General features: G+C 46.4%; 1 protein-coding gene across 4 annotated transcripts in view; it reads left to right on the top strand.

The window, feature by feature from the left end:
• Positions 1-235: 235 nt before the first annotated feature.
• MOK (MOK protein kinase) overlaps positions 236-26,556 on the top strand; it is a 50,402-nt gene continuing 24,081 nt past the window's right edge. The window contains exons 1-2 of one of the 4 annotated variants that reach the window (XM_032345339.1): positions 236-470; positions 20,424-20,538. In XM_032345339.1, the coding sequence (XP_032201230.1) occupies positions 464-470; positions 20,424-20,538 (122 nt within the window). In that variant the 5' untranslated portion in view covers positions 236-463. Of the gene's footprint in view, positions 471-20,423; positions 20,539-23,906; positions 25,896-26,556 lie in introns of those variants that run through there. The other 3 variants (XM_032345337.1, XM_032345341.1, XM_032345338.1) reach the window with 3 other exon arrangements.

Genomic DNA, 26,556 nt, shown 5'->3' with positions numbered 1-26,556 from the left:
GTTACCTAGTGCGTCCCCAGCCTAGTTAAAGCTCCACGGTCGCTCTGGCATTAGGTCTCAAATGGCTGAATTCGCACGGCGGACGGGGATAGCGATGCCGGAGGGCGCCCTGCACTCCTCGAAGGCCGGGAGCCGTCCGGAAAAGCGACTGGGGCGGTTGCTCAGGCACCAGACCGAGGAGGCGGGTCGCAGTGCGCACGCGTACGCCTAGGGCCGAGGGACGCGGCCGTGGCGTCTCGCGCACGCGCGGGCGGCAGCCTCGAGGCGTCCGGGGCCCGACGGTTGCTAGGGCGACAGGGACACAACATGGCGGCCGTATCCTAACGCTTTCTGTCGCGGGCCGGCGCGGAGGTCCTAGCTCCGGACCCTGCTTCAGAGGAGTGGCAGCAGGCGGCCGTCCTTTCCGGCCCTTTCTTCTGCGTCCGGTGTCGGCAACGGCTTGTCGTCGGCTTCCGTATCCAGGATGAAGAGTGAGCGGGGTCAGGAGGGGCTGGGGGGCCCCGTCACGCCTGTGCGGCCCCTCGGAGGGCCGGGGTCGGGGGCCGCCGCGGGTGGGGACCCCCAGCGTCCCGGGGCGGTCGAAGAGGGTGCGCACGGGGTTCGGGGTGGATGTGGGGGCGCTGGGGGTTCCAGCGCCCTCCCGAGTCCCTCTCTCGCCCCCACCCCCGCATAGTTCAGTACTAGGTTATGTTACAAGTGAGGGTGTTGTTGTTGTTGTTGTTGTTGTTGTTGTTGTTTTAAAATGCTGGGTTGAAACCCAGATTCTTGCGCATTCGGCAGTGAGGTAGTGAGCGGTTACTGTGCGGCTTCCTGCTTTTTCCTGACATCGGTTCGGGGAACAGCTGGGAGGAAAGCTGGGCTGTTAGTTTTTGGGATCGAGCCGTTCATATGGGAACCAGTAAAACACTGTGTTTTTATGGGAACTATTTTTATAGGGACTTTGAGACAACCTTTTGGTGAAGTGAGTGTTGCTGGGAAGTTGGGAAAGGAGAGGGTCGTCCTAGAAAATATGTGACGGGTACAAAATTTACCTCTACTTGGATCTGTGGACTATTGGGCAGTTCAAAGGCATCCAACTAGAATGGGCTAGTATTTTTTTTTTCCTCCCCTGTGGAAAGATTAAATTTTATTAGATACAGTTACCATGTAAAATTTGCCTTGAATGCGCAGTATCAGTTAGTGATTGGTTGTGGCACAAATTGTGGAACAAAGATATTTAAAATAATTAATTCATCTCATTCGCCCTTTACAAGACATTCTTATTTTCTTTTGGTAGATACTGTTTACATGTTTATCTTTTTCACTAATGCACCCAACGCTGTACTTAGAATACAGGCCTACAAAAGGCTTTACACTTTTACTTGTAGTGTGGACTTGTATACACATATTTTTTTTACGCTGTTCCTTTTTTCCTTCCCAGCTCTTTATTTTGAAAATTTTTGAATCTAAAGTTGCAAGAAGGATCCACTGAATATTTATAAACCTTTCACTTAGATGCACGTTTTGGCTTTTGTTTGTGTGCTTGCTCACTTGCGCTCTCTAAATCACGTACAGTATTTACTTCCGCCTAATTTTTGAGAGTTAGTAGTGGACACCAGTGCCTTTCACCGCTTTCAGCGAGTATCTGCTAAGAACAAGGACGTTCTCCTACATAATCACAGTACAAATAATGTGTTGGGATAGCATTGTTGTCCAAAATGCAGCCTATGTTTCAAATTTTCCCAGTTATCCCAGTAATATCATTATAGGTGTTTTTATTTTTCCAGAATCCAATCAGAAATCACAAATTGCATTTGGTTGTCATATCTCTTTGGTCTCCTTTAATCTGGCACAGCATCCTGCCTTATGTGTCTTTCTTGACTTTTTTAAAGAATTCAGGCCATGTATCTTTCGATTTGGATTTGTCTGATTGTTTCCTTATGATTAGCTTAAATATTTTGGTCAGGACTATGTCAGAGGGGGTGTTGGGTGCCTATCAGTGTGTCCCATCTAGAGTCTGATGTCAGCCTGATGTCAGCATGTCTCAGTTTTGTTTAAGTTAGGTTTGATCATTTGATCATTCCATTTATTCACCTTTGCCTCAAAACCTTTCCTGCTCCTTTCCTAGAGGCAACCACTCTTACGATTTCTTTTACATTTGTATGTTTGTATATATAAATGTGTATCTATATATTTACATAGAAGCATATGTAAATGTGTATTTACCCCCCCCCTTTTATTTTTATTTTTTTAAAGAATTTATTTATTTACTTGGCAGAGAGACAGCGAGAGAGGGAATACAAGCAGGGGGAGTGGAGAGGGAGAAGCAAACTCTTCCCTGAGTAGGGAACCCCATGTGGGACTTGATTCAGTCCCAGGACCCTGGGACCATGACCTGAGCCGAAGGCAAATGCTTAATGACTGAGCCACCCAGGTGCCCCTGTGTGTTTATTTTTTAAAGATTTTTCTTTTTAAGTAACCTCCACACCCAACGAGGGGCTCAAACTCACAATCCCGAGATCAAGAGTCCTGTGCTCGGCTGACTGAGCCAGCCAGGGGCCCCCTCCCCCCTTTTAAACACTAATGTTAGCCCTGCATGTTGTATATTGTAACAAAATACAATACATATTATAAACAAATATTTATGTAGGTACTTGCATTTTATTTGTATCCTTTAAACCTTTGGGTATTGTTTTATATGTATATATATATATCTAGTAGGTATTATTCAATATGTTCTTTTAGATGGCCCTTTTGGTAGTTTTCAATTAGTTGGTTTAGTGTTACATCTTTATTCTGACTTCTACCCTAAAATATAGTCCGAGAATTGGGGGGGGGGGGACTATTGTCACCCAGGTGTGAGTCCTGATCAGTTAAATGTTTAGCAAATATTTAACAGTGGAGAAAATATTCCGGAACAGGAGGTCACAGAGACAGAGCCATGGAAATCGAATGAATAGAAAAAGCGAGTAATGGGGAAAATGGACTCCTAGCTTGGGGTCAAAGAGTCAGGGCAGAAATATCAGCTTATCATGCTGGTCTTTATCTTATGGTTTTCTAGGTGTATCTTCTACTTTATTTTCTAGACATTGCCCACGTGTTTAGGGACGTATTAATCATTGATCCCTTCTCCCTTTTGTTTTGCATCATAGGCAGTTGTCAGGAGGAGGGAGAAACTCAGTGAAGCTGTTGAGAGCATGGGCTTTAAAGCCAGGCAGACATGGCAACCTCCTGCAGGATACTGACCTTTCTTAAACTGGTTTTCTGGTTATTTATTGTTTCCCAACAAATCACCCCCAACGTAGTGGCTTAACATAACATCTTAATCTCTCTCAAGGTTCTGTGGGTAGCCTGGATTCAACTAGGCAGGCTTCACCTAGAGTCTCTCATACACTCGCAGTCAGATTCTGGCTGGGCTGGAGTCCTCCCAAAAGTTTCTTGGGCACCTGGGTCGCTCCGTTGGTTAAGTGTCTGCCTTTAGCTCAGGTCATGATCTCAGGGTCCTGGGATCGAGCCCCGCATCGGGCTCCCTGCTCAGCGGGAAGCCTGCTTCTCCCTCTCCCACTCCCCCTTCCTGTGTTCCCTCTCTCACTGTCTCCCTGTCAATAAAAAAAACCCAAAACCTTTCTCACTCACATGCCTGGCGATTGATGCTAGCTGCCCACTGGGACCGTGGCCTGTCCTGTCAGCCAGAACACTACTGTTTCCTCATGGCTCAGCCTTCCTCCCAGGGTGGCAGTTGGGATCTGAGGATCAGCATTCCAAGGTGGGAGATGGAAGCAGTGTTACCTTCTCTGATCTCGTGTCAGAAGTGTCAGTGTCTTTCCCGCATCCCCCCGGGTTGGAGGGTAGAGAACATGGGTCCCACCTCTTGATGGGGGAGTGGCAAAGGCCATTCTAAGATGAGTGTGTGGGCTGGGATATCTAGCAGCTGCCCTCTTGCGAAAGTAAAATCTTCCAGGGCACTTGGGTGGCTCAGTCAGTTAAGTGTCCAACTCTTGATTTTGGCTCAGGTCACGGTCTCAGAGTCGTGGGATGGAGCCCCGTCTCAGACTCCGCACCGTGCGTAATGGAGCCCGCTTAAGATTCTCTCTCTCCCTCTCTCCCTCTCCCTCTCCAAAAAAAAAAAAAAAAAAAAAGGAACAGGCATAATAATACCTATTTTATAGGAGTGTGTCAAAGATTAAATGAGCAACTGTGTAAAGCTCATAGCCTACCTAGCGTCTGGTTAAGTGGTAAATTATAAGTGAGTTATTATTTGCTATCCCAGTGGATGGAAGGTGGGGGAATAAAAGGGGAAAGAAAGACAGATCCCTGCTTTGGAAAAAAATCTACCCTTATCTAACCCAGTGGGAGTGCCAACTTTTTTACTGTCTGAACTTTTTAATGGATTACTCAAAACATACCTATAAAAAGAGAAAAAGTCCTACACATTCTGAAGGCATCACAGTTTCCAATTATATCACAGAGAATTTTTTAAATTATGTGTTGTCACTGCAGAGGTTTAAACTTTGTGTGTCTCATAAATGCATTTTTTATAGACTCAGAGTCGCAAGGTACTGCAAATAATCTTGTTTTATTCTTTCTCCCTAGTGTGCATCTCACCTTTGGTTTTTATAAATAGATGCATCACCTAGCAACTTTTTCTCTTTATATTAAAACAAAATTAAGTAAAAGTAATACTGACTTTGTGATAAATTGAAACAGTGACAGGTTTTAAGTGGGTCTCAGGACCCTCCCCTACTTGACAGGGCCAATCCTGGTTAACATTTTCCCAGATGTGGGGTGCCTGGGTGGCACAGTCAGTTAAGCGTCTGACTCTCAGTTTTGGCTAGGGTCACCATCGCTGGGTTGTGGGACTGAGGCCCAGATCAGACTCTGCAGTCCGTGGGGAAGGCTTGAGGTTCTCTCTCTCCCTTTCCCTCTGCTTCTCCCCCTGATCCCCATTGTGTGCTCTGGCTCTCTCTCTCTCTCAAATAAATAAAATCTTTTTAAATAGATACATTTTCTTACGTGTACTCCCATAAATTTTCTGAGCACATTCTGTGTGTGTACACACACACACACACACACACACATATATATATATACACACACACATAGGTGTGGTGTGTGTGTGTGTGTGTGTGTGTCTATGCATGAATATGTATTTGTCCCGTAAACAGATTCCCCAAACGGTATGGGATTCTATTAAATATGTTGCACTGTAACTTGCTGGATTCTTCAATAAAGGTGTTCGAACATAGATTTTTTTTTTTTTCAGTTATTCTTCACGTTTATCAGGGGTTAACATTCCTAGCAGTGGATTTACTTCATTAAAGCATGTAATTTTTTTAAAGATTTTATTTATTTATTTATTTGTCAGAGAGAGAGAAAGAAAACACAAGCAGGCAGAGCGGCAGGCAGAGGCAGAGAGAGAAGCAGGCTCCCCGCTGAGTAAGGAGCCCAATGTGGGACTCGATCCCAGGACCCTAGGATCATGACCTGAGCCGAAGCCAGCGGCTTAACCAACTGAGCCACCCAGGCATCCCAAAGCATGTAATTTAAATGAAAAATTTTTGTCAGTTATGAATAACTCTATGTCCTTTTGTGTTTCATGATGTCTGGTAATTTGGGTCACAATTTTCCTCCCTACACCAAGTAAGTAATTGGGTAGAGCCATCTTCATCGAAGGTTCTTGACCTTGTTTTATTTATTTTATTTATTTAAGATTTTATTTGTTTGACAGAGAAGGAGATAATGAGAGAGAGAGAGCACAAGCAGGCGCAGTGCCAGGCAGAGGGAGAGAGAGAAGCAGGCTCCCCACTGAGCAAGGAGCCAGGTGTGAGACTCGACCCCAGGACCCCAGGGAACATGACCTGAACCCAAGGCAGACACTTAACCAACTGAGCCACCCAGGTGCCCCGACCTTGTTTTAGCAATTTGGTTTGAATTATTTAGTTTCTCAAAGAGAATTGAGATTAGAGCCTGAATCCTCTTCCTCCTAACTCTGGTTGAGAGTGTCCTCCGTAATTAACCTCCCCCAATTCTTTTCATCCCTCCACTGGTGAAGTCCCATAGTTTATGCCTATCACCTGCCTAGATTAAGATCTTTCTAAAAAATTTTATTTATTTGGGGGGGCCAGGGAGAGAGGGAGAGAGAGAGAAAGAGAGAGAAAGCACAAGCAGGGGGAGGGGCAGAGGGAGAGGCAGGCTCCCTGCTGAGCTGGGGCTCCATCCATGACCTGAGCAGAGGCACGACACCTTTGATTAAGACCTTTAGAAGCAGTCCTCAAATACAAATGTTTGGATTTGGGCATTACAAGTGTTCCTTTTCACAAAAAGTGAATTTGGCCTCCATTTTCATGCATTAGATAGGGCTTAAATTCCACTTGAAGAAGACTTGGTTTATTAAAAATGAATAGACTATCAAGTAATGCAAAGAGTCTTGTTTACCTTCCTCTTTCTACCCTTTCATACAGCTATATTATTTAACTCCTGTTTGTCCTTGAGTCTGGGTGGGTTTGGGTTTTTTTTGGGGGGGGGTGACTCTTTATTTTGTCTATTCCCCGTAATGTGGGGCAGGATTTTTGTTTTGGTTTGTTTTTCACTAGCACAGTTCTGTACCCTTCTTAGCCGTGTGTTGTGCTTAGTGTAATTCTTAACGTTCCTCATTTGACTTTAAAGGCGTGTGAAAATATGCCAGATCCTGTTGGAGAGAATAGGAAGTTATTTTCCTTGGTGTTTTTTCATAAGGGTGTTTCTCTTTTTCTCTCCCCTAACTTTCATTCTTGTTTTATACCCAGCCCTTCTGCCTATTGAAAGAGTCGTTAGGGAAATAAGTGCTCCTTTATCCACCATGGCCATTTCCAGAGCCCCAGCTGGGTTAATCGCTTGCTGGTTATGATGGTCTGGAGCCGGCCAGGGATGCTGGCACACATGGGGAGTTTCTACTTAAACCACTTTGAAGTGTATGGTTGACTGGTGTGGTTTTGGTTGTTTTTTAAGTAAGTCTGCTGTCTGTGGTGAAACACAAATTAGGATGTATTGTGTAAAATTTCTCTTCTCCAGGCGCCTAGGTGGCTCAGTTGATTAAGCATCTGCCTTTGGCTTAGGTCATGTTCCTGGGGTCCTGGGATTGAGTCCCACATTTGGCTCCTGGCTCAGCGGGGAGCCTGCTTCTCCCTCTCCCTCTGCCTGCTACTCTATCTACCTGTGCTCTCTCTCTCTCTCTGTCAAATAAATAAATAAAAATTCTTTAAAAAAAAAAATTTCTCTTCTCTTCTCAAACTGAATTCCTCAGTCCATAGCCCAGCTTTCAGTAACTGCCTTTCATCCCGCCCATGAACTATGTCTGTCTCCCTTTAAACTGCTGTTATAGTATCTAGACAGTTCATTTTGAGCTCATGTTTCTGTTGGTGATTAGCCCATGTGTTAACTGATTTCATAAAGCTCCTGATAACGTCCATACCCACACACATTTAAGGTAATGTTTATTCATTGTGAACATTGAAAAATATAGAAAAGAATAATGAGGAGGACTAAAGTCATTGCTAATCCCACCCAGAATAGATACTTTAAGGTATTTTACATATTTTGAGCTCCCGAGTGACTCAGTTCATTAAGCGTCTAACTCTTGATTTCTGCTTGTCATGATCTCAGGATCATGAGATCGAGCCCCGCATCAGGCACCGTGCTTAGTGAGGAGCCTGCTTGAGATTCTCTCTCTCCCTCTGCCCCTCCCTTACCCCCGTGTGCTCATTCTCTCTCCCTCTCAAATAAATAAATAAATCTTTTTTTTTTTTTCCAGCATAACAGTATTCATTATTTTTGCACCACACCCCGACAAATAAATAAATAAATCTTTAAAAAATATTTTATGGGGGCACCTGGGTAGCTCAGTCAGTTAAGTGTCCGACTCTTGGTTTCAGCTCAGGTCATGATCTCAGGGTCCTGGGACTGAGCCCTATGTCAGGCTCTGCACTTAGCGTGGGGTCCGCTTGTTTCTCTCTCCCTCTCCCTCTGCCCCTCCCACTTGTGCTCTTGATTTAAAATAAGTCAATAAATCTTTAAAAAAAGAAAGTATTTTACGTATTTATACCCATTCCCTTTCTTGCGTGTATGTGTATTTGTGTGATTGTTACCATCTTTTTCTCACTTAAATTATAGGTGAACATTTTCCTATATCATTACATATTATTTGAAAGAATGATTTTTTTAAAAGATTTTATTTATTTATTTGACAGACAGAGATCACAAGCAGGCAGAGAGGCAGGCAGAGAGAGAGGAGGAAGCAGGCTCCCCGCTGAGCAGAGAGCCCAATGCGGGGCTTGATCCCAGGACCCTCGGGATCATGACACGAGCTGAAGGCAAAGGCTTAACCCACTGAGCCAGGTGCCCTGAAAGAATAATTTTAATGGCTACATAATATTTCAGCTTGTAGTTGAAACTATTATTAGATCATTCCTTGATGTTAGGTATTTAAGCTGGTTTGTACAGTAAGTGGATACTTTGCTTTCTAAGAAACCTCCAGGCTGGTTTCTAAAGCCCCTCTACCATTTTCTGTCCCCATTATCCATGTATGAGAGATCTGCTGAGTCTGCATCTTCACTAGCTCTTGGCATTTTCAGTGTTCTAATTTTAGCCATTCTAGTGGAGGTGCTTTAACAAGTTTTAAGAGTTGGTTGTTCCCACTTGGTTAAACCACCCTCTCATGTTGTAAAAGGCACGAAGTTACAGCTCAGCGTAGGCGACATCAGGGAATACTGAGTGACCAGCTCGCCGGATGGACTGGCGGTACCAGAAGTCTGAAAGTTATCAGATCAGGAGAGACCAAGCAGTACTCGGGTCATTGATGATGAGGGGTCAGCCACCAGCAACTGGAGTTTGTGTTTTCACTGTTCCTCACCCCAGAGGATGTGTCCCTATATCGTTGGCAGCAGGGTTCCCAAATTCTGCCTTTCGGGACCTTGTTAGCTTTTGAAAAGGATCTGTTGCCAAGGTCAGTGCTCCGGTAAGTGCATCAGTGTGACTTCATCTGCATCCTCTTGGCAGTGTTCTGCTCCTGGGGGACAGCAGTGGTAGTGTAGTCAGGAAATGGCTTCTGGAGTCAGACTGCCTGCTTTTAAAGCCCTGCCCTGCTGTTTATTGATGTGACCTTGAGCAGGCTGCTTAACCTCATTTGTAAGATAGGGCTGATGGGGTACCCTGTTGCGTGGGATTGTTGAAATGATTAAGTGTAAAATGGTGCCTGACTTCTAGTACTCAGAGCTTGGTGTTTAATAAACATCATTCTCTTGTAAAAGGCATCTTGGAGAAATGGCTGATCCTCAGACTGAGACAGGAAATACACAGGATTCTGTAGTACCGGGAAGTAAGAAAATACTCAAAAACAAACGCTTTATTGATGGGGCATGTCAGAGGGACACAGGAACAATTGTGAATGAGCTCCCAGTGGCCAAACCTGGAACAATTTAAGCAGCAAAATAAAATAGTATTGGATAATCCCAAAGTATAAAATAAATATCTATGGGTTCATATAATATAAATGATTAATTAGAATAGACAAACTTCTCATATAGAGAAGTTTATTTATATAGAAGAATTCCAAAGGGGCGCCTGGGTGGCTCGTGGGTTAAGCCTCTGCCTTCGGCTCAGGTCATGGTCTCGGTCCTGGGATCGAGCCCCTGATCGGGCTCTCTGCTCAGCGGGGAGCCTGCTTTCCCCTCTCTCTCTGTCTGCCTCTCTGCCTACTTGTGATCTCTCTCTCTCTCTGTGTCAAATGAATAAATAAAATGTTAAAAAAAAAAAAGGAATTCCAAATAATTTAAATGGATGCTCTGTCCTCACAGGAATATTATTTCCCACTCAAAGTGCAGAATATGTGTGGTAAATTTTCCCAAAGAGTACAGTATAGAAGGGGAAGGGAAAAAGTCACTTTACAGGGGAGAAACCTGACAAGACCTCAGCCTGTTGATTGAGGTCAATGTCAATGGTGACAAGCCACGCTGATGACATGGGCCTCGATATGATGTGCCAATATGGCGCCACAGTACTCTGGTCTTCTTCCCCAAACCCACAGCCTGAGTCTAATGAGGAAGATGACGACGGATTCCAGTACAAGGACATCTTCGAAAATACCCGGCCATTGACTTCAAAACTGTCCGTGTCACAAACCCAAGGAAGGTCTGAGGAACTGTTGCAGCCATGAGGGGACTAAGGATGTAGGATGACTAGCTGTAAAGCAGTGGCCTAGATGGGATCCTGGGACAGAAGAGGATATTGGGTAAAAACTGAGTAATCTGAATAAAGCATGAACTTTAGTTAATAAGAATGTGTCGAGGACCCCTAGCTGTCTCAGTCGATAAAGGGTGCGACTCTTGATCTCGGGGTTGGAAGTTTGAGTTCCACGTTGGGTGTAGAGATTGCTTAAAAAATAAAACCTTTAAAAGAAATAATGTATCAGTATGGGCTCATTAATTATGACGAATGTAAGCTGTTAATAGTAGGTGAGGGGCACCTGGGGGGCTCAGTGGGTTAAGCCTCTGCCTTCGGCTCAGGTCAGGATCTCAGGGTCCTGGGATCAAGCCCTGCATCGGGCTCTGTGCTCGGCAGGGAGTCTGCTCCCCCCCCCCCCCGCCTGCCTCTCTGTCCACTTGTGATCTCTCTCTCTCTCTGTCAAATAAATAAATAAAATCTTTAAAAAACAGTAGGTGAAACTGGATATGAGGTATATGGGGATTTCTATATTATCTGTGGATTTTTCTGTAAATCTAAGACTATTCTAAGGTTGAAAGTTTATTTTTAAAAATGGTGCTTGTGTTGGAGACTATGTGGAGAAAGGGGAACCCTCTTATACTGTTGGTGGGAATGCAATTTGGTGCAGCCACTTTGGAGAACAGTGTGGAGACTCAATAGAGCTTCCCTGTGACCCTGTAATTACACTACTGGGTATTTACCCCAAAGATATAGATGTAGTGAAAACAAGGTCCATCTGTACCTGAATGTTCATAGCAGCAATGGCCACAATAGCCAAACTCTGGAAAGAACCGAGATGCCCTTCAACGGACAAATGGATAAGGAAGATGTGGTCCATATATACAATGGAGTATGATGCCTCCATCAGAAAGGGTGAATACCCAACTTTTGTAGCAACATGGACGGGACTGGAGGAGATTATGCTGAGTGAAATGAGTCAAGCAGAGAGAGTCAGTTATCATATGGTTTCACTTACTTGTGGAGCATAAGGAATAACATGGAGGACATCGGGGAGATGGAGAGGAGAAGGGAATTAGGGGAAATCGGAGGGGGAGATGAACCATGAGAGACTGCGGACTCTGAGAAACAAACTAAGGGTTTTGGAGGGCAGGGGGATTAGGGGTTGGGTGAGCCTGGTGATGGGTATTGTGGAGGGCACGTATTGCATGGAGCACTGAGTGTGGTGCATAAACAGTGAATTCTGGAACACTGAAAAGAAATTAAAAAAAAAAAAAAACAGGGATTGTGAGAATGAAAAAAGAATGGTGCTTGACATATGGTAACAGCACAGCAATGGTCGCTATGATCACCTAACTTGGTTTTGTTTGTTTTTTATGTTTCCGGGGATCTGCCTGTGGGTAAGGCTGAATTTACCTTATGCATCCTTTCTTGGCATGTGATTGGGAAAAACATATCCTAAAATACAGCTTACTGAAGGACTATAAAACTTCTAGAAGATAATTTAAGGAGTCTTCTGGCCACTTTATCCTCCTCATCCTCTTCATCTCACTGTTGCATTTACATGGATGGTCTGACTTGGGAAAGGAAGTATCTAAGAGACAAGAGGTCCCTCTCAATGGGATTGGAGATACCCAATATTTAAAGATTCATTTGTTTTGAATGTGAGGACGCACACATGCGTGGGTGGGGTGGGGAGATGTGAGAGGCAGAGGGAGAGGAAGAGAGAAACTTTAGCGGACTCTGCTGAGTGCAGAGCCTTGCCTGAGGCTGGATCCCACAACCCTGAAATCAGGACCTGAGCCGAAACCACGAATCTGATGCTTAAGCAAGTGCGTCACCTGCGCGCCCTGGGGATACTCAGCGTAAAGATGGGTATGAATAGAAAAGGATTGGTTGCCCGCTGGTCAACAGTCATAATTTTGTGATCCCCTTGTCAGTGGTGTTCCTCCCACCCTATGTGTCCGGGGGACTATAGGAATATTAGAGTAAGGCACATGACCAGGCATTTTCTTGGATTCATTTGTTGAGTGCACAGGGCACAAAGAGAACAGATTGTAGACCTTCCGCTTTAAGGGGTTTCGGGCCTTCCTGGGAGAATTGCGAAGTGGAACGCGAGCCTTTCTGTAACAGAGGAGCCGGTGCCTTCAGAATGAGGGAAAAACATCTGTTTTAAGGCCGACGAGGTGGGTCCCAGCAGATTAGAATCTAAAGCACCACATGCTCAATAATATACATGGGCGCTTACTAGGTTGACCTTTATTTTTTATTGTTTAAAGATTTTATTTATTTTAGATAGCACACAAGCAGGAGGGGGACAGGGAGAGAGAATCTGAAGCAAGCTCCATGCGAAGTGCAGAGCCCGACGTGGGGCTCCATCCACAAACCTGAGATCACAAGCTGAGCCAAAACCAAGAGTCGGATGCTTGACTGCACCACCACACGTCCCTAATCTGACCTTAATATTATCTACACACAAGTGTGTGGCCCTCCCTCTCTTTTATTGAAGAAAAGGACCCAACATGAGGGACATGAGGAACATACTGTAAGTCTTCCAGATGAGGGTTATGTCTTACTGATCTCTGTGTCCGCAGCGCGTGGCACCGTGCCTGGTGCGTAGCAGATGCCGAATAAATCTTGCTTGACATCCACAGGAGGTGGTCGTACCTCCAGGATGTTTGACTTATTTAGGCTGAAGTGTCAATAAATAGCGTTGGGGAAGAGGGTTCCCAAGACCACCCCTAGTTTCTGTGATTTGCTAGGATGACTCACAGGACTCAGGATCTGGTTTTACTCAGAGCTATGATTTACTACGGTGAGAGGACATACAGCAAGATGAAGAAGGAAAAAGGTTCATGTAGCAAAGTCTAGAGGACAGAGATAGAGACAGAGAACATGAGCCGGGAGGCGGGGGAGAAGCAGAAGGAGGAGCAGAGGGAGGGGAGAAGCAGACTCCTCACTGAGTTAGGGGAGCCCGCCTTGGGGCTCAACCCCAGGACCCTGGGATCACGACTCCTAAGGGAATAGTCTTAAAATAATAATACCCTGTTGCCTGAAACTTGCCTTGTTTTTCTGGTTGTTTGTTTCTGTCTTGGTGTAATATAATGGCAGGACTAAGGTGACCTTTGAACAACACAGGTTTAACTGTGGGTCCACTTATATATAAAGTGAACACGCCCATGTTACTACCAGTAACTACCGCACTACCAGGATCCTGGGAGTCCCCTTGGGTCCGTTCCAGTGACACCACCTCCCAAGGGTAACCAGTGTTCTGACTTTCCATGCCAGAAATTTGTCTGTTTGAATATCTTTTTTGTTTGTTTGTTTGAATATCTTTATTGAGATATAATTTACATACTATAAAGTTCACCCATTTGAAATGTACAATTCAGTGATTTTAGGTATTTTTACTGAGTTGTGCAACAACCATCGTGCAATTCTATGATAGCGTTTTCATTGTCCCCCGGAGGCATCCGTCCCCTTTAGCAGTCACTCCCCATTCCTCACCACCCTTCAACCCAAGAACCCCTAATCTACTCCTTGTGCATATGGATTTGCCTCTTCAGACCATTCCATATAAATAGCTTTTTGTGTCTGGCTTCTCTCATAATGTTTTTAAGGTTCATGCCTGATGTAGCTTGTGTCAGGATGTCATTCCTCCTATGGCTGCATAATACTTCCCTTTGTGGGTAGACCATGCTTTGTTGATCAGTTCATTAGCTGGTGGACATTTGGGTTGCTTCTCCTTCGGCTGCTAGGAATAATGCTTCTGTGAGCATTTGTGAACGGGTTATTGTTTGGATGTAAATGACCATTTCTCTTGAGTATATACTTAGAAGTAGAATTGGTGGGTCACAGAGTAACTGTTTAACATCGTGAAGAATTGCTGAACAGTTTTGCACAGTGGCCACACCATTTTCCACTCCCACCAGCCCTGGGCCCCCCTTCTTCACACCCTCGCCAACACTTGTTAGCTTACGTTTTCATTCTAGCTGTTCCAGTGGGTGTGAAGGGGTATCTTACGTTTTGTTATTTTAAATTTTCTCATAAATTATTTTTATTTCACGGATTGCCATTTGCTTTAAGATGGTATTAAACAAAATGCTTAGTTTTTAATTTCATAATCCATTTTCCTTAAAGGAACCATGAGAAAAACTTCACATTTTCCCTTAAAATTTTTTTAATTGATTATTTCTTTGAAAAAGCAATACCAGTACAAAGTATAACTTTAAAAGAGCACGGATGGTCTTATGGGGAAAAGTGGGGCTCCTTTCAGCTCCTGTCCCCAGCCATCTAGATTTCCCCCCCTGAGGTGACCACTGTTGGCGCTTTCTTATGTTCCTTCCAGTTCCTTCCAGAGCTGTAATAAATTGTCTCAAAGTCAATGGCTTAAAAAAACACAAATTTATTATATTAGAGTTCTAGAGGTCAGAAGTGTGAAAAGGGTCTCACTGGGCTAAAATCAAGTTGTTGGCAGGGCTGTGTGCCTTCTGGAGACTCTGGAGGAGAGTCTGTTTCTGGGCCTTTTCCAGCTTCTAGAGGCCACATGCGTTCCTAGACTTATAGCCCTTCCACATCTTCTAGTCTCTGACTCGGTCCTCTCTGCCGCCTCCTGCTGCTTGTAAGGACCTTGTCACTACAAGGCCTACCTGCTAAGTTTAGGATCATTTTCTTATTTTAAGGTCAGCTCATTGGCAACCTTAACATTTCCTTCTGCTGTCTTAATTCCCTCTTGTCATGCAGCCTAACATTCACAATTTCCAGGGACATGGACACTGTTGGGGGGCCGTTCTGCTGGATACTGTGGGTATACTTTTCTTTCTTTCCTTTTTTTTTTTTTAACAAAAGTTAACATAGTTGACATGCTGTTCCTTAATTTGTCTTTTTTGTTTAATAATATATCTGAAAAGGTTCTTCCCTGTCAGAAGCTACAGAGCTACCATATTCCTTGTATCTGCTATAAACAGTCCTTTGTACGGCATTTTCATAGTTGACTTAGCCATTTTTTATAGTGTTTTTTCAGGTGCTGGAGTTTTATGTGTTTATGTAGTCAAGCAGATCAGTCTTTTCAGAGCGAGTGCTACTGTTGTTAAACTTAGAAAATATTTACTTTTAATGGAAAAAAAAGTTTTCCTTAGATTAAAAAAATACTGGTTATGTTCTGTTTGTATCTTGGGGCTGCTGCAACAAATTGCCACAAGTTTGGGGACTTAATACAACAGAAATGTATTCTCTGCCAGTTCTGGAGGCCAGAAGTCTGAAATCAAGGTGTCAGCAGGACTGTGCTCTCTCAGATCCTTCCTCCCCCGTTCCAGCTTCCAGAGGCTTCTGGCGCTCTGCGTCTGTCTTCACATGGCCTCCTCTTCTATGTGTGTGTCTCTCTCCCTTTTTTTATTGTTGTGAAAAACAGTGACATGAGTTCTACCCTCTTAATAAACCTTTAAGTGTATAGTATTGTAAATGAACATGTTATTGTACAACAAACCTCTGGAACCTTTTTTACCCAGCATGACTAAAACTCCATACCTGCTGAATCACAGTTCCCCAGGCCCTGGCAACCACTATTCTGCTCTCTCTCTGTGTCTCTTATAAGGACTTGCCATTGGATCACTTGGGTAATCCAGAATGTTCTCATTTCAACATCCTTCACTTAATTATACCTGCAGAGACCTTCCAAATAAGGTAACAGTCACAGGTGCCAGGGGTTAGGAAGAAGGCCTATCTATTTAGGGTACTCTCAGTGCTTTCTAGCTCCCTCCTTAGAAGTCCTCTTTTGAAAATAAATTTTTGTGAGCAGCTTAAGCAATTGTTTCTTCAGTCTTCCCCTGCATGAGTTGCTGACGTCTCCCAGATGCACAGCAGTCACAGGTCCTTATTTCCTCCCTTGGTAGCCATTATGGCATGGTGGCGGCGTGTGGCATTTTGAATGGTAATAACATGGGGAGATGCTGTTCTTGGGGAGAAGCATTTTTTTCTAATTTCTACAAATACATAATTACAAATAGGATTTTCTCATCTCATGTGGCCTGAAGCTAAGATATTTGAAAATGTGCACTGAAATTGTTATTTTGAGTAAGAGTGAAAGGTAGCAGTGAAGTCAATATGACATATATAGGAATACTTACAGGCACGAACAATACCATACCATGTACGGTCTCAGTAAAAGTGGCTGCCGTGAGTATTAACCCTGTAATGAGCTGTTGGGGGAAGCACTTTGCTCTATGCCCTGAGCTTCCCTGCAAGTTCTCACTGAGTATGCCAGAAGGCAGAGCTTATCCGTCTCTGAGCTGCTTGCCCAAGAAGGGCTAGGCCACTGGCCCTGGGTTCCTCTCCGGTAAAGCAGTCGGTTGCATGTACACATGTCATCTGGGCCCATCGTGTCACCACCATGAGACTTCGGCTCTACTGTGAGTGATAAGGTCCTTCGTCTCTGATGCAAGACACTGTGTCTTCTGCCAGTTCTCATGAAACAGGAGCTGGCTAATTTGGTAACTTATAAGTAAGTAAAATCTCAGACAGGGAGAAGTTTGTTCTGAAAAATTAGGCACAGGCTGAATTTTTGTAACTAAAGTCACTGAATATTGAATGACAAGATGATTTTTTTTTTAAGTGAACTCCATGCCCAGCATGGAGTCCAGTGTGGGGCTTGAACTCACGACCCTGATATCAAGACCTGAGCTGGGATCAAGGGTTGTAGGCTCCACTGACCGAGCCGGTCAGGCACCCCCAAAAGATGACTTTTCTGTGAAATCTTATAAATACAAATTCTCAAAAGTCTCTCATTGCTTCTGTTTTATGACATGATATTTATATATCAGGTATATTAGGGTAATGCTCCTGAGGTGCTATAACGGATACATAAAACCCTGAGTTTCCAGTGCTTTCACAAGAGAGGTGTTTTTCACGCTCACGTCAAGTCCTATGTGGGTGCTCCCCATCGGGAGTCTTTCCTGGTAGCCTTTCCATCATCTCTATCTGCTAAGGTTTCCCGGGGGCTCATTTCTCTCCTGGCTGGTCAGAGGGGTGTGAGCTTGTGTGGGGCGGGGGGTCGCATGGGGGTGGTTTGGTTTTTCCTTTTTTCTGCCTGCTGTCTTGGTGCGTGCTGTGGCTGCCGCAGCGATGCCATTTCCTCTGCTTTTATTTTGTTATTCTGACTTTTTATTATGGACAGCTGCAAGCATGCTAGAGGTAGAGAAAATAATACAGTGAGCCCTCCTGTGTACTATTACCTAGTTTCTGCAGTGATGACATTTTGCCATTCTTATCCCTGCCTGGAGTCTATAGTTTTTATTGTTGCTTTTTAATAAAATGGTGCTGTCATTATGGAAAATATCTAACTTAGGTGAGGAGAGACTGGTAACCTTGCCCCTCAGAGAGAGCACTAAATGTATTATCTTAAAGGGAATAATATTCTGTGTCAATTTTTTTTTTTTTTGAGAGGAAGAGAAAGATAGGGAGAGGGCAGGGGAGGGCAGAGGGAAAGAAATTCTCAAGTAGCTTGACATGGGGCTCCATTCCACCACCCTGAGATCACGACCCAAGCCAAAACCAAGAGTTTGACATTTGATGGACTGAGCCGCCAAGGGACCCCTAATCTGGGTCATTCTTTTAAATATATTCAATATATTCCATTATATGGATAAACTGTATGTAATTTATCTAGTTCCACATGGGGGGGCAACAGTTTTTCCCTATTAATATAATGTTGAACTAACATACCTACTTGAGCAAGTGTTTTTCTCCACTTGGAATTGCTGTGTCAGAGGGTATGAATGTCTTACAGATGGAACGGGTATGTCAGACTGCCCTCCAAGTGACTGTCCCCATGTACATGTTCAGCAGTGGCCAGTGGGAACGTACAGGAGCATTTTATTTTTTTATTCATTTTATTTATTTATTCATTTTAAAAGTTTATTTATTTGACAGACAGAGATCACAAGTAGGCAGAGAGGCAGGCAGAAAGAGAGGAGGAATCGGGCTCCCCGCCTCGCAGAGAGCCCGCTGCCAGGCTCGATCCCAGGACCCTGGGATCATGACCTGAGCCGAAGACAGAGGCTTTAACCCACTGAGCCACCCAGGTGCCCCAACAGGAGCATTTTAAAGCAAATCTCACACACCTTATCATTTCACCTGGCAGTACTTCAGTATTTCTTGCTAATAGAGAATTTTTTTCATTTTTATACATATTTCTAAGAAACATTATTACTTCTAAAAAAAAATACTATCTTTTATCACTGGTTTGTTCAAATCAGAACTCATGTGGGCATTACAGATGTGTCCTATCCAAGAAAGGTGTTGGAGGGGGCGGCCTCCTTTGAGGCTGTGCTGTTGTACAAGTCTGCTCTGTGCTCGTGTAGGTCTGGGACCCAGAGGTGGTGGGGCTTTTTGTGGTCCAGGTCTGTTTAACAGGTTCTGATCTGTTTGCTTCTGGTCAGCTCCATACTCCTGGTTCTTTCCTAGACACAGTTCGAAAGGCTGCCCTATTTCTTTTGGGCCTTGCATTCTTTGTCTCGTCCCGATCTCCAGGCCCTCCCTTCAAGCTCCCCCAAATCAGTGCCTGGCCAGGGTGGGGAGTAGCTGCCTTTCTGTGATCTTGGTGCCATGCTGAACCCTTTGTGCAACTGGGAAGTCTCACAGACTGCTTCTGTCAACATATTTTACTATCTTACTTTTCTCTTACTTGGACTGAAGAAAATTTTTCAACCCAGTAAGACTTTTTCCTTTTGGGTTTTTCTCGTTCCTTCCATCTCTGCTTGAAAAGTAGCATTTGTGCGCTGAGCTCGTTGTTGTCTGGAACCCTTTTGCCGAGGCAGTCAGTAGTCAACATTGCCCCACCTCCCTGGCCCTTCGCACTGCTTTCCAGAGGCCTGCAGGCTGGGGAGACACTGCTCCATGCCAGGCAGCAGTCACCGCAGGAGGGACTTGGGTCCTCGGCGTGGCACGCCAGACTCCCCAGCACCCCAGCCTGCTGTCTGCCACCTGACTGTATTTCTTACATTTTTTGTTCCCGGCATCTTAGCTCAAGATCCTCGTTCCTGTGCCTGTCAGGGTTTGGTCTGAGACATAGCCACTGCCCTAGGGACTTCAGACAGCATGGCATTTAATGTAGTGAATCGGCGACTATGAAGCTGTCATCTGAGCCAGAGTGGCAATGGTGGCGGTGGCAGCAAAGCCAGCGAAGCTGCTGGCTGCTTTCCCAAAGTCAGGAAATGCTAAACGCAGGAGCCGGCCGCAGATCAGCTGGGCCTTCCGCAGGACCCCGAGGCTGACATTCAGGGGAAGGTTGGGGAAGGTTCGGAGGCTGCTGGTGCAAGACCATGCCTCCACAGAGCCCGAGCTTGAGTGCTCCTGCTAGAGAGTTCCAGCCCGCCTCGCCACTCAGGTCATCTGCTTTCCACTCCGACGGGGCACTGAGCCTCTCCCCGCAGGCGGGGTCCGGGCAGGGAGCTTCCCCGCTGTACGAGGGGGAGCACAGCCCGGGAGGAGACGCTGCTCATTGCCGATACACAACCTAGCTGCCTATTTTTTTCCCCAATGTGTGAAAGTCCTGTTCACTTTTTTCCCAGTTGTATTGAGAGACAGTGGGCACGCGTCGCTGTGTGAGTGTAAGACGGGCAGCATGACGGTTTGGTTCACACAGATGGAGAAATGATGACCACGATGCGTTCAGCTACCGCCCATCCCCTCTGGCAGATACAATCAAAAGGAAAAAGGAAACAAAATTTTCTCATGATGGGCACTCTTGGGACTCTTCTCTGAACAACTGTCCTATATGTCATGCGGCGGGTGTTAGCTGTGGTCGGTCACCTTGTGGGGTGTTCCATCCCCGGTACTTCCTTCTCTTGGAACTGGAAGTTTGGCCCCATTGACCCTCTTCTGCAGTTCCTCCTGCTGGCAGCTTCCCTTGAGCCGAGGGGAGCCCCGGACCTTAGAAAGTAGGAGTAGGGCGCCTGGGCGGCTCAGGTGGTTGAGCGACTGCCTTCAGCTCAGGTCATGATCCCAGAGGCCCCGGATCGAGTCTGGCCTTGGGCTCCCAGCTCTACGGGGAGTCTGCGTCTTCCTCTGACCTTCTCCCGTCTCATGCTCTCTCTTACACACTCGCTCTTGAATAAATAAAGTTAAAAAAGAAAAATGGAGTAACAGTCCTCGGGGGCGGCGTGGGGTTACCGTCTGGGTGAAAGAGCCGCCGTCTGGAACTGAGCACAGTCCCCGCACACACAGCGGTTATCCCTGTGGCTGTTTTGTTCTAGGCTATAAAGCAGTTGGCAAAATCGGAGAGGGGACGTTTTCCGAGGTGACGAAGATGCAGAGCCTGAGGGACGGCGGCTACTACGCGTGCAAACAGATGAAGCAGCGCTTCGAAAGGTAGGCGGGCGGGCCGCGTGTGCCGCCTGGTGGCTGCAGGGTTAGAGCAGGAAGGGCCCCTCGTCGTCGCGGGAAACACGTACTCGTGACAACGCGTGACACGCAGTCGGCGACCTGCGGGCAGAGGAGTGGGGCTGACCTGGTTCTGGAACCGCTCGTGTGTGGGATTTTACTTGCTTCCGGAAACGGTGATAGCCATGATGACGGTGACGGTCGTGATGACGGTTAGGTCCGGGCTTACTGCAGTGTCCGCGGTCAGCGGCCACAGCACATGTCATTGTCCCCGCGGGCCTCCCTTCACGCAGCCGCTGTGCTCCTGGAACGTGCATGTGGGGCCCTTAGAGCCGCACCCTCAGTCTCGGCGTGGCGGAGGCGCATTAGATCTCACTAACTGTGCGGCTGTTAATATGCGGGAAGCGCTTCCGGGACGTTCATCCCCCGGGGGGCGGGGAGGGGGCAGGAGCCGCTGTGGACAGGGCGCTCCCCCGGAGCAGTGTGGAGGCTCTGGCCCTCAGAGCGTCTCCTCATCCCCTCGGCCTCGCAGCTGCTTCCCCGGCGGCATGAGTTGGGCGGGCGTGACTAGGAAGCTCTGTCAGGATGAGGAGGCGGAGGCTGGCCTCGCGGCAGCGGGAAACTCTCAGCAGGCGGGCGAGACGCTCCGCCTGGGACGGCCCAGGAATCCGAGTCTCTCAGCGGAGGCCGCTGCTTGTAAGACGCCACAGGCGCCCGCCACGTGGCCCACAGCCTGCGGCGCGCTCGTCTGCCCCTTGACGTCAGCCTCTTCGGGGCACACAGCGTTTCTCAGATCGGAAGGGGGCGCGGGGCCGTCCCTCCCGTCAGAGAGCGCGGACGACAGACGTGTCCCTTCCTGACCCCCCACGGGGTGTCTGCGGCCCCCCTGCTGGTGCACACGAGGAGAGGCCCGACAGTCGTCGCCGCAGCTCCCGAGGCCGGCACCGCCGAATTTGGATCCGGATCTCACAGGGCCGGGACCGCCCACCGCCGCGGCGTCTTCGGCCTCGCCTCTGTGCCTCGCTTCTCCGTCCGCGCTCGCTGGGCGGCGGCGGCGGCAGCTCTACGGGCCTGCGGCGGGCGTTCGCCGGGGGCCTCCCGACGCCGCGAGCGGAAGAGCGCAGCTGCCGGGACCGCCGCTCGGTCGCGCGCCGCCGGCCCAGGCTGGCCGGGAAGGGACTTGGAGCGGCGGGACGGGGCGGGCACCCCCGTCAGCTTCCACCGTCGGGGCCGGGGGCGGACGCGCCGACAGACGGCAGGGCCGGCCGTCGTGACGTGGAGAGTGGCCGGGACAGACGCCGGCAGACGCGACGCGCCTCCGGGCTGGACCGGCCGTCCGAGGGGCTTGTTGCGGTCGTGCTGGCCCGCGGCGCCCCTCAGGGAGGTGGAGGCGTCCGGACGCAGAAAGGTTTGCCTCAAAGAAGCAGCCCTCTGAGGGCCGGGACGCTCAGTTTTAGCCGGAGAACTACCGTCTTGTGACCGCGGCTCCGCGGGAGAGGCTGGTCTCCGCGACGTGCTTTCCACCGTGCGCAGCGGGGTCGCCTCTGCCGGCCCGACAGGCGCGCGGGTCTCCTTACCGCGAGGTGCGAGGGTCCAGCGGGGAACGAGCGGAGAGGCGGGGCCAGGCGGGCGCGGGCAGGCGGAGCGAGTTCAGAAACAGTTAGTGCTCTTCGTCCTGACTGACAGGTGGTTATCAGGGGCGCCTGGGTGGCTCCGTCGCTTAGGCCGCTGCCTTCGGCTCGGGTCATGATCTCAGGGTCCTGGGATCGAGCCCCACATCGGGCTCTCTGCTCAGTGGGGAGCCTGCTTCCCCTCTGCCTCTGTCTGCGCCTCTGTCTGCGGCTCTGCCTGCTTGTGCTCTCTGTCTCTCTATCTCTGACAAATAAATAAATAAATAAATAAACAAAATTTAGGGGCGCCTGGGTGGCTCAGTGGGTTAAAGCCTCTGCTTTTGGCTCAGGTCATGATCCCAGGACCGTGGGATCGAGTCCCGCAACGGGCTCTCTGCTCAGCGGGGAGCCTGCTTCTCCATCTCTCTCTGCCTGCCTCTCTGCCTACTTGTCATCTCTCTCTTTCTGTCAAATAAATAAAATCTTAAAAAAGAAAGTTAAAAAAATAAAATCTAAAAATGTGGTTGATTAGAACACCTGTTTTTCTTTTAAAAACTCAGAATAAGTAAAGGTTTTTAATAAAATACTGCTGAATCAGAGTTACTTTTTATTTTGTTTTGTTTTGTTCGTTTGTTTAGTTAGTGATCGCTACACCCAACGTGGGGCTTGAACTCAGGTCCCCAAGATCAAGAGTCTGATGCTCCATGGACAGAGCCAGCCAGGCATCCCAGTGTTGCTTTTTTTAAAACTTTGTGTACGTTTAGGGGATTATCAAGGCTTTAGCTTCTGTTGTATAAATCATAATTTCAGGTATTGGCTTTACTTGAAAGGAAGTACACTTACTCTGGGCTGGTGGAATTTTGTCGCTGTTTGATGTACAGAGTCAGCGATAGAGTCTTGAGCTGGTTTTGACAGGTATCTGCCAGCCACGTAATCCAAACCTGAGAGTAACTGGGTTTTGGGTTTATTCTTGTGAGTCCTAATTTGCTTTTGATACATATGTTCACAACTAGCGGAGATTACGACCCAGTACTGTCATTATTTAATCATTGTTCCGCTTAGATTATCCCAGCTGTGGCTTTGGAGGCTCTTTCAGGTTGGCTCCTGTGTTCTCTTGATATGCTCCATCCTTTTTCTTTTCATTTCCTTCTTTAACACTTTAATTTTTGGCACCACAAAATTCTCTAGGCTCATCTTGTATTTTTCCTGCCCCTAGAATCATCCATTTCTCTAACGAGCCCTGGTTCCTTTTACTGGAGAAAGGTATTTAGAAAACAAGATCTTGGCACCAGATGTGCTCATTGCTCTTGGAATGTCGATCCCCCTGGACTCAGCAGACAGAACTAATCTGTACACTAGTCTGTATGTACACACATCTCTTTCTCTCTTTCTCTGTCTACCCTCCCATCTATCTTTTCAAATAACCATGAGTCCATACTGACAAATAAATGAGTGAATAAATAAATTGGGAGGAGGGGACAATTCTTCCTTTCAGAAAAATTCCAATTAATAAATATAGAAAGAATGATGGAAATAGAAAATCATCATTAGAATAACAGTAATAATTTCTTCAGAGAGGATAAGCTGATGGATACTAAAATTAGTAGGTGATAGGATGCCAGGGTGGCTCAGTGGGTTAAGCGTCTGCCTTCGGCTCAGGTCATGATCCCAGGGTCCTGGGATCAAGTCCTGCATCAGGCTCCCTGCATAGTGGGGAGTCTGCTTCTCCCTCTGCCTCCTGCTCTGCCTGCTTGTGCTCTCTCTCTCTGACAAATAAATAAATAAAATCTTAAATAAAATAAGTAGATGAAACTTAACAAGAACAGGATTTCTGCAGAGCCTCAAATGAGTTCCCCCCTAACTATTTATTAATTACTATGGTGGTTTTAACATATGTCCACACATGGTTTGGTATTCCTTCTTTCAGGAGATGGGGCTTAATTTCCTGGCCCTTGAATATGGGCTGCACTTGCTTCTAAGGGATAGAAAGTAGGGAGGGAAGGATAGTAACTTTACAGTGAAAAACCTGGAAGATACCACCTTAACTAAATGATTAACATTGTCAGTCGTAAGACATATTGATACCATGTACTTTCTGATTTAATGGGTTTGAAAGAGCAAGCATATTACCTCCATGGTGCTCTTTCCTAAAGATCCATAACCGTTAGTTATTTAATATTTAATATTTAATTATGAGAATACATCAGACCAGACCAAACTAAGGGGAGTTCTATAGAATACTTGCCTGGCACCCCTTACAACTGTCGATGTAGTAAAAAAACAAAGACAGGAAGTGTCATAGACCGGAGGTCATAATTATAATGAGGTGTCCTGGGTCCTAGAAGAGAAAAAGACCTTCATAGGAAAACTAGGGAAATCCAAATAAAGTGTCTAGTTAATAGTACTGTACCAATATTAATTTTTTAGTTTTGATAAATGTTGCATAAGGTGTTAACATTAGGAGCAGCTGGGTTATGGGGATTTTCTGTACCATCTTATTAACTCTTCTGTTAGTCTAAAATGATTTCATAGTAAAAAAAAAAAAAAAAGCAAAATAAATAAAATTAACCATTGGTGATCTGGACTGACCCCTATTGCTCCTAAGCTCCCTTCACTAGTAAAGGTATTACTGTTATTTCTGACTTATAGGAAGAAATGACCTTATAGTTTCTAGAAGAAAGTTCTAACAGAAAGACAACTGCCTTGGTGGTCATTTCAAGAAAGAGATTGCCAGTAATTTGTTGGAAGCTCTAGTGTCACTGATACTTGATCCAGAGGTTTAATGGGGGTTTTTAAACATTTTTTTAAACCATGAAAATAATATTTCTAGCTTCTGGATTCCTGGAGTGTCTATCATTATTAAACAGTGTAATCTTATTCACTTGAAGAATAATTTTGGGTTCTTTAAAAATGCATTTCTGCTGATTTATCCTCGCCTAAGTAAATGCTCAAAGTCACCTTGCACAGTTGTGTGGGTGGCATGAGAAACGAGGAGCAGTAACAGGAAGATCACGCTGAGTCACACGGGCAGAATGAGGTTGGTATTTGGAGCTTCTGACTCCCACCTCCTCCAAGTCTTACTTCCAGTCCCTTCCTTTCACTTTTACAAAAATAGAAATTGACTGCGTTTGCAGTAATAGTTGCTAATGTGACGTCCGGGTGAGGTCAGAGAAGCCCGTTCATTAGTACTGGGTCAGGAAGGCACTTTGAGCTTCTGAGGCTTGTTCTCCTGCAGAGTGGCGCAGAGGCTCAGTTTGGGGATAATGATTTACTTGCTGGAGGCCTGTGGTGTCACCCAGTCCTTTGGATACCCTGGTTTCCACCTGTCATTACCACAAGGGCAACAGTTTATTACAGGTCTCCCCCTTTTTCTTTTTTGCTATGATTGTATTTTGTATTCTTCCTATAGAAATACTGTAAAGAAGCAGAATGGGTTTCTTTAAAAAAAAAAAAAAATCCGTAGTCCTGATAGTTGTAAGATCTGTCTGGTGTCCTGAAGCAGTAAGACACACATACGGGCTACTCCTGGTCGGCACAAGGACAAGCTCGGGCTCTGAAGTTATGGGACCTTGGACAGCTCCTCAGTCTCTGTGTCAGCTGCTCTGTGTGTGCCATGCGAAGACCCAGAGGATGTCTCTCGCAGGACCCTGGTGAGGGGTCAGGCCCGTGGGCACTCAGCGCAGCGCTTGCCCTGAGATCCACAGTCATAGATCAACCTGCCGTGGGGCAGTGCAGGTGAGTGGGGTTTCAAGACTTTAGAAAAGTGAAGCGGGCGATAGCAGGAATCATGACAAAGAGGACAATGGTTGTTGGCCACGTGTCTGGCGCCGGGCCCAGTGCTGGCGAGTTATGTGTGTAGAGCCCTGAGTCCTCACTGAAGCCCAAGAGGAAAGATGGATGGTGTCATTGCCTTGGGGAAGCCTGGTCAGAGAGCTGAGTTTCCTCGCGAGCCGGCAAGCAGTGGAGCCCAGCCTGGGACCCAGGGAAGGACCAGTACTCTTCGCGGCGCTCTTAACTGCTGCAGACGGTCTGGTCTGGTCTTGACTTGGCACACGGTTTTCCTCACGTCCCATCACTGCGTGGTCCTCAAATCACTTTTGCAGAAATAAATTCTGCTTTGGAAGGTTATAAGTTAAAACAAAGATAAGAAGTTAATGAGTCACTTTAAAAGCTCTTTTACTTAAAAAGAATATGATTATGGAAAATTTCAAACGTATACAAAGTAAACAGAGCAGTATAACGGACCCCAGGTATCCGGCCACCGGAATCAACACGGCTGTCATGTTCATTTCTTGTGCATCTCCAACGGGCTCCTTTCCCACTTGCTTGTCTGTGCACCATTTTTTTTTAAGGCGGAATTTGCATACGTTAAAATGCACATTTTTTTATAATTTTG

Source organism: Mustela erminea, chromosome 5, assembly GCF_009829155.1.
Source record: "Mustela erminea isolate mMusErm1 chromosome 5, mMusErm1.Pri, whole genome shotgun sequence".
Lineage (NCBI taxonomy): Eukaryota > Metazoa > Chordata > Mammalia > Carnivora > Mustelidae > Mustela > Mustela erminea.
The sequence above is the reverse complement of the archived record's forward strand: the minus strand, read 5'-3'. Positions and strand labels throughout refer to the sequence as shown.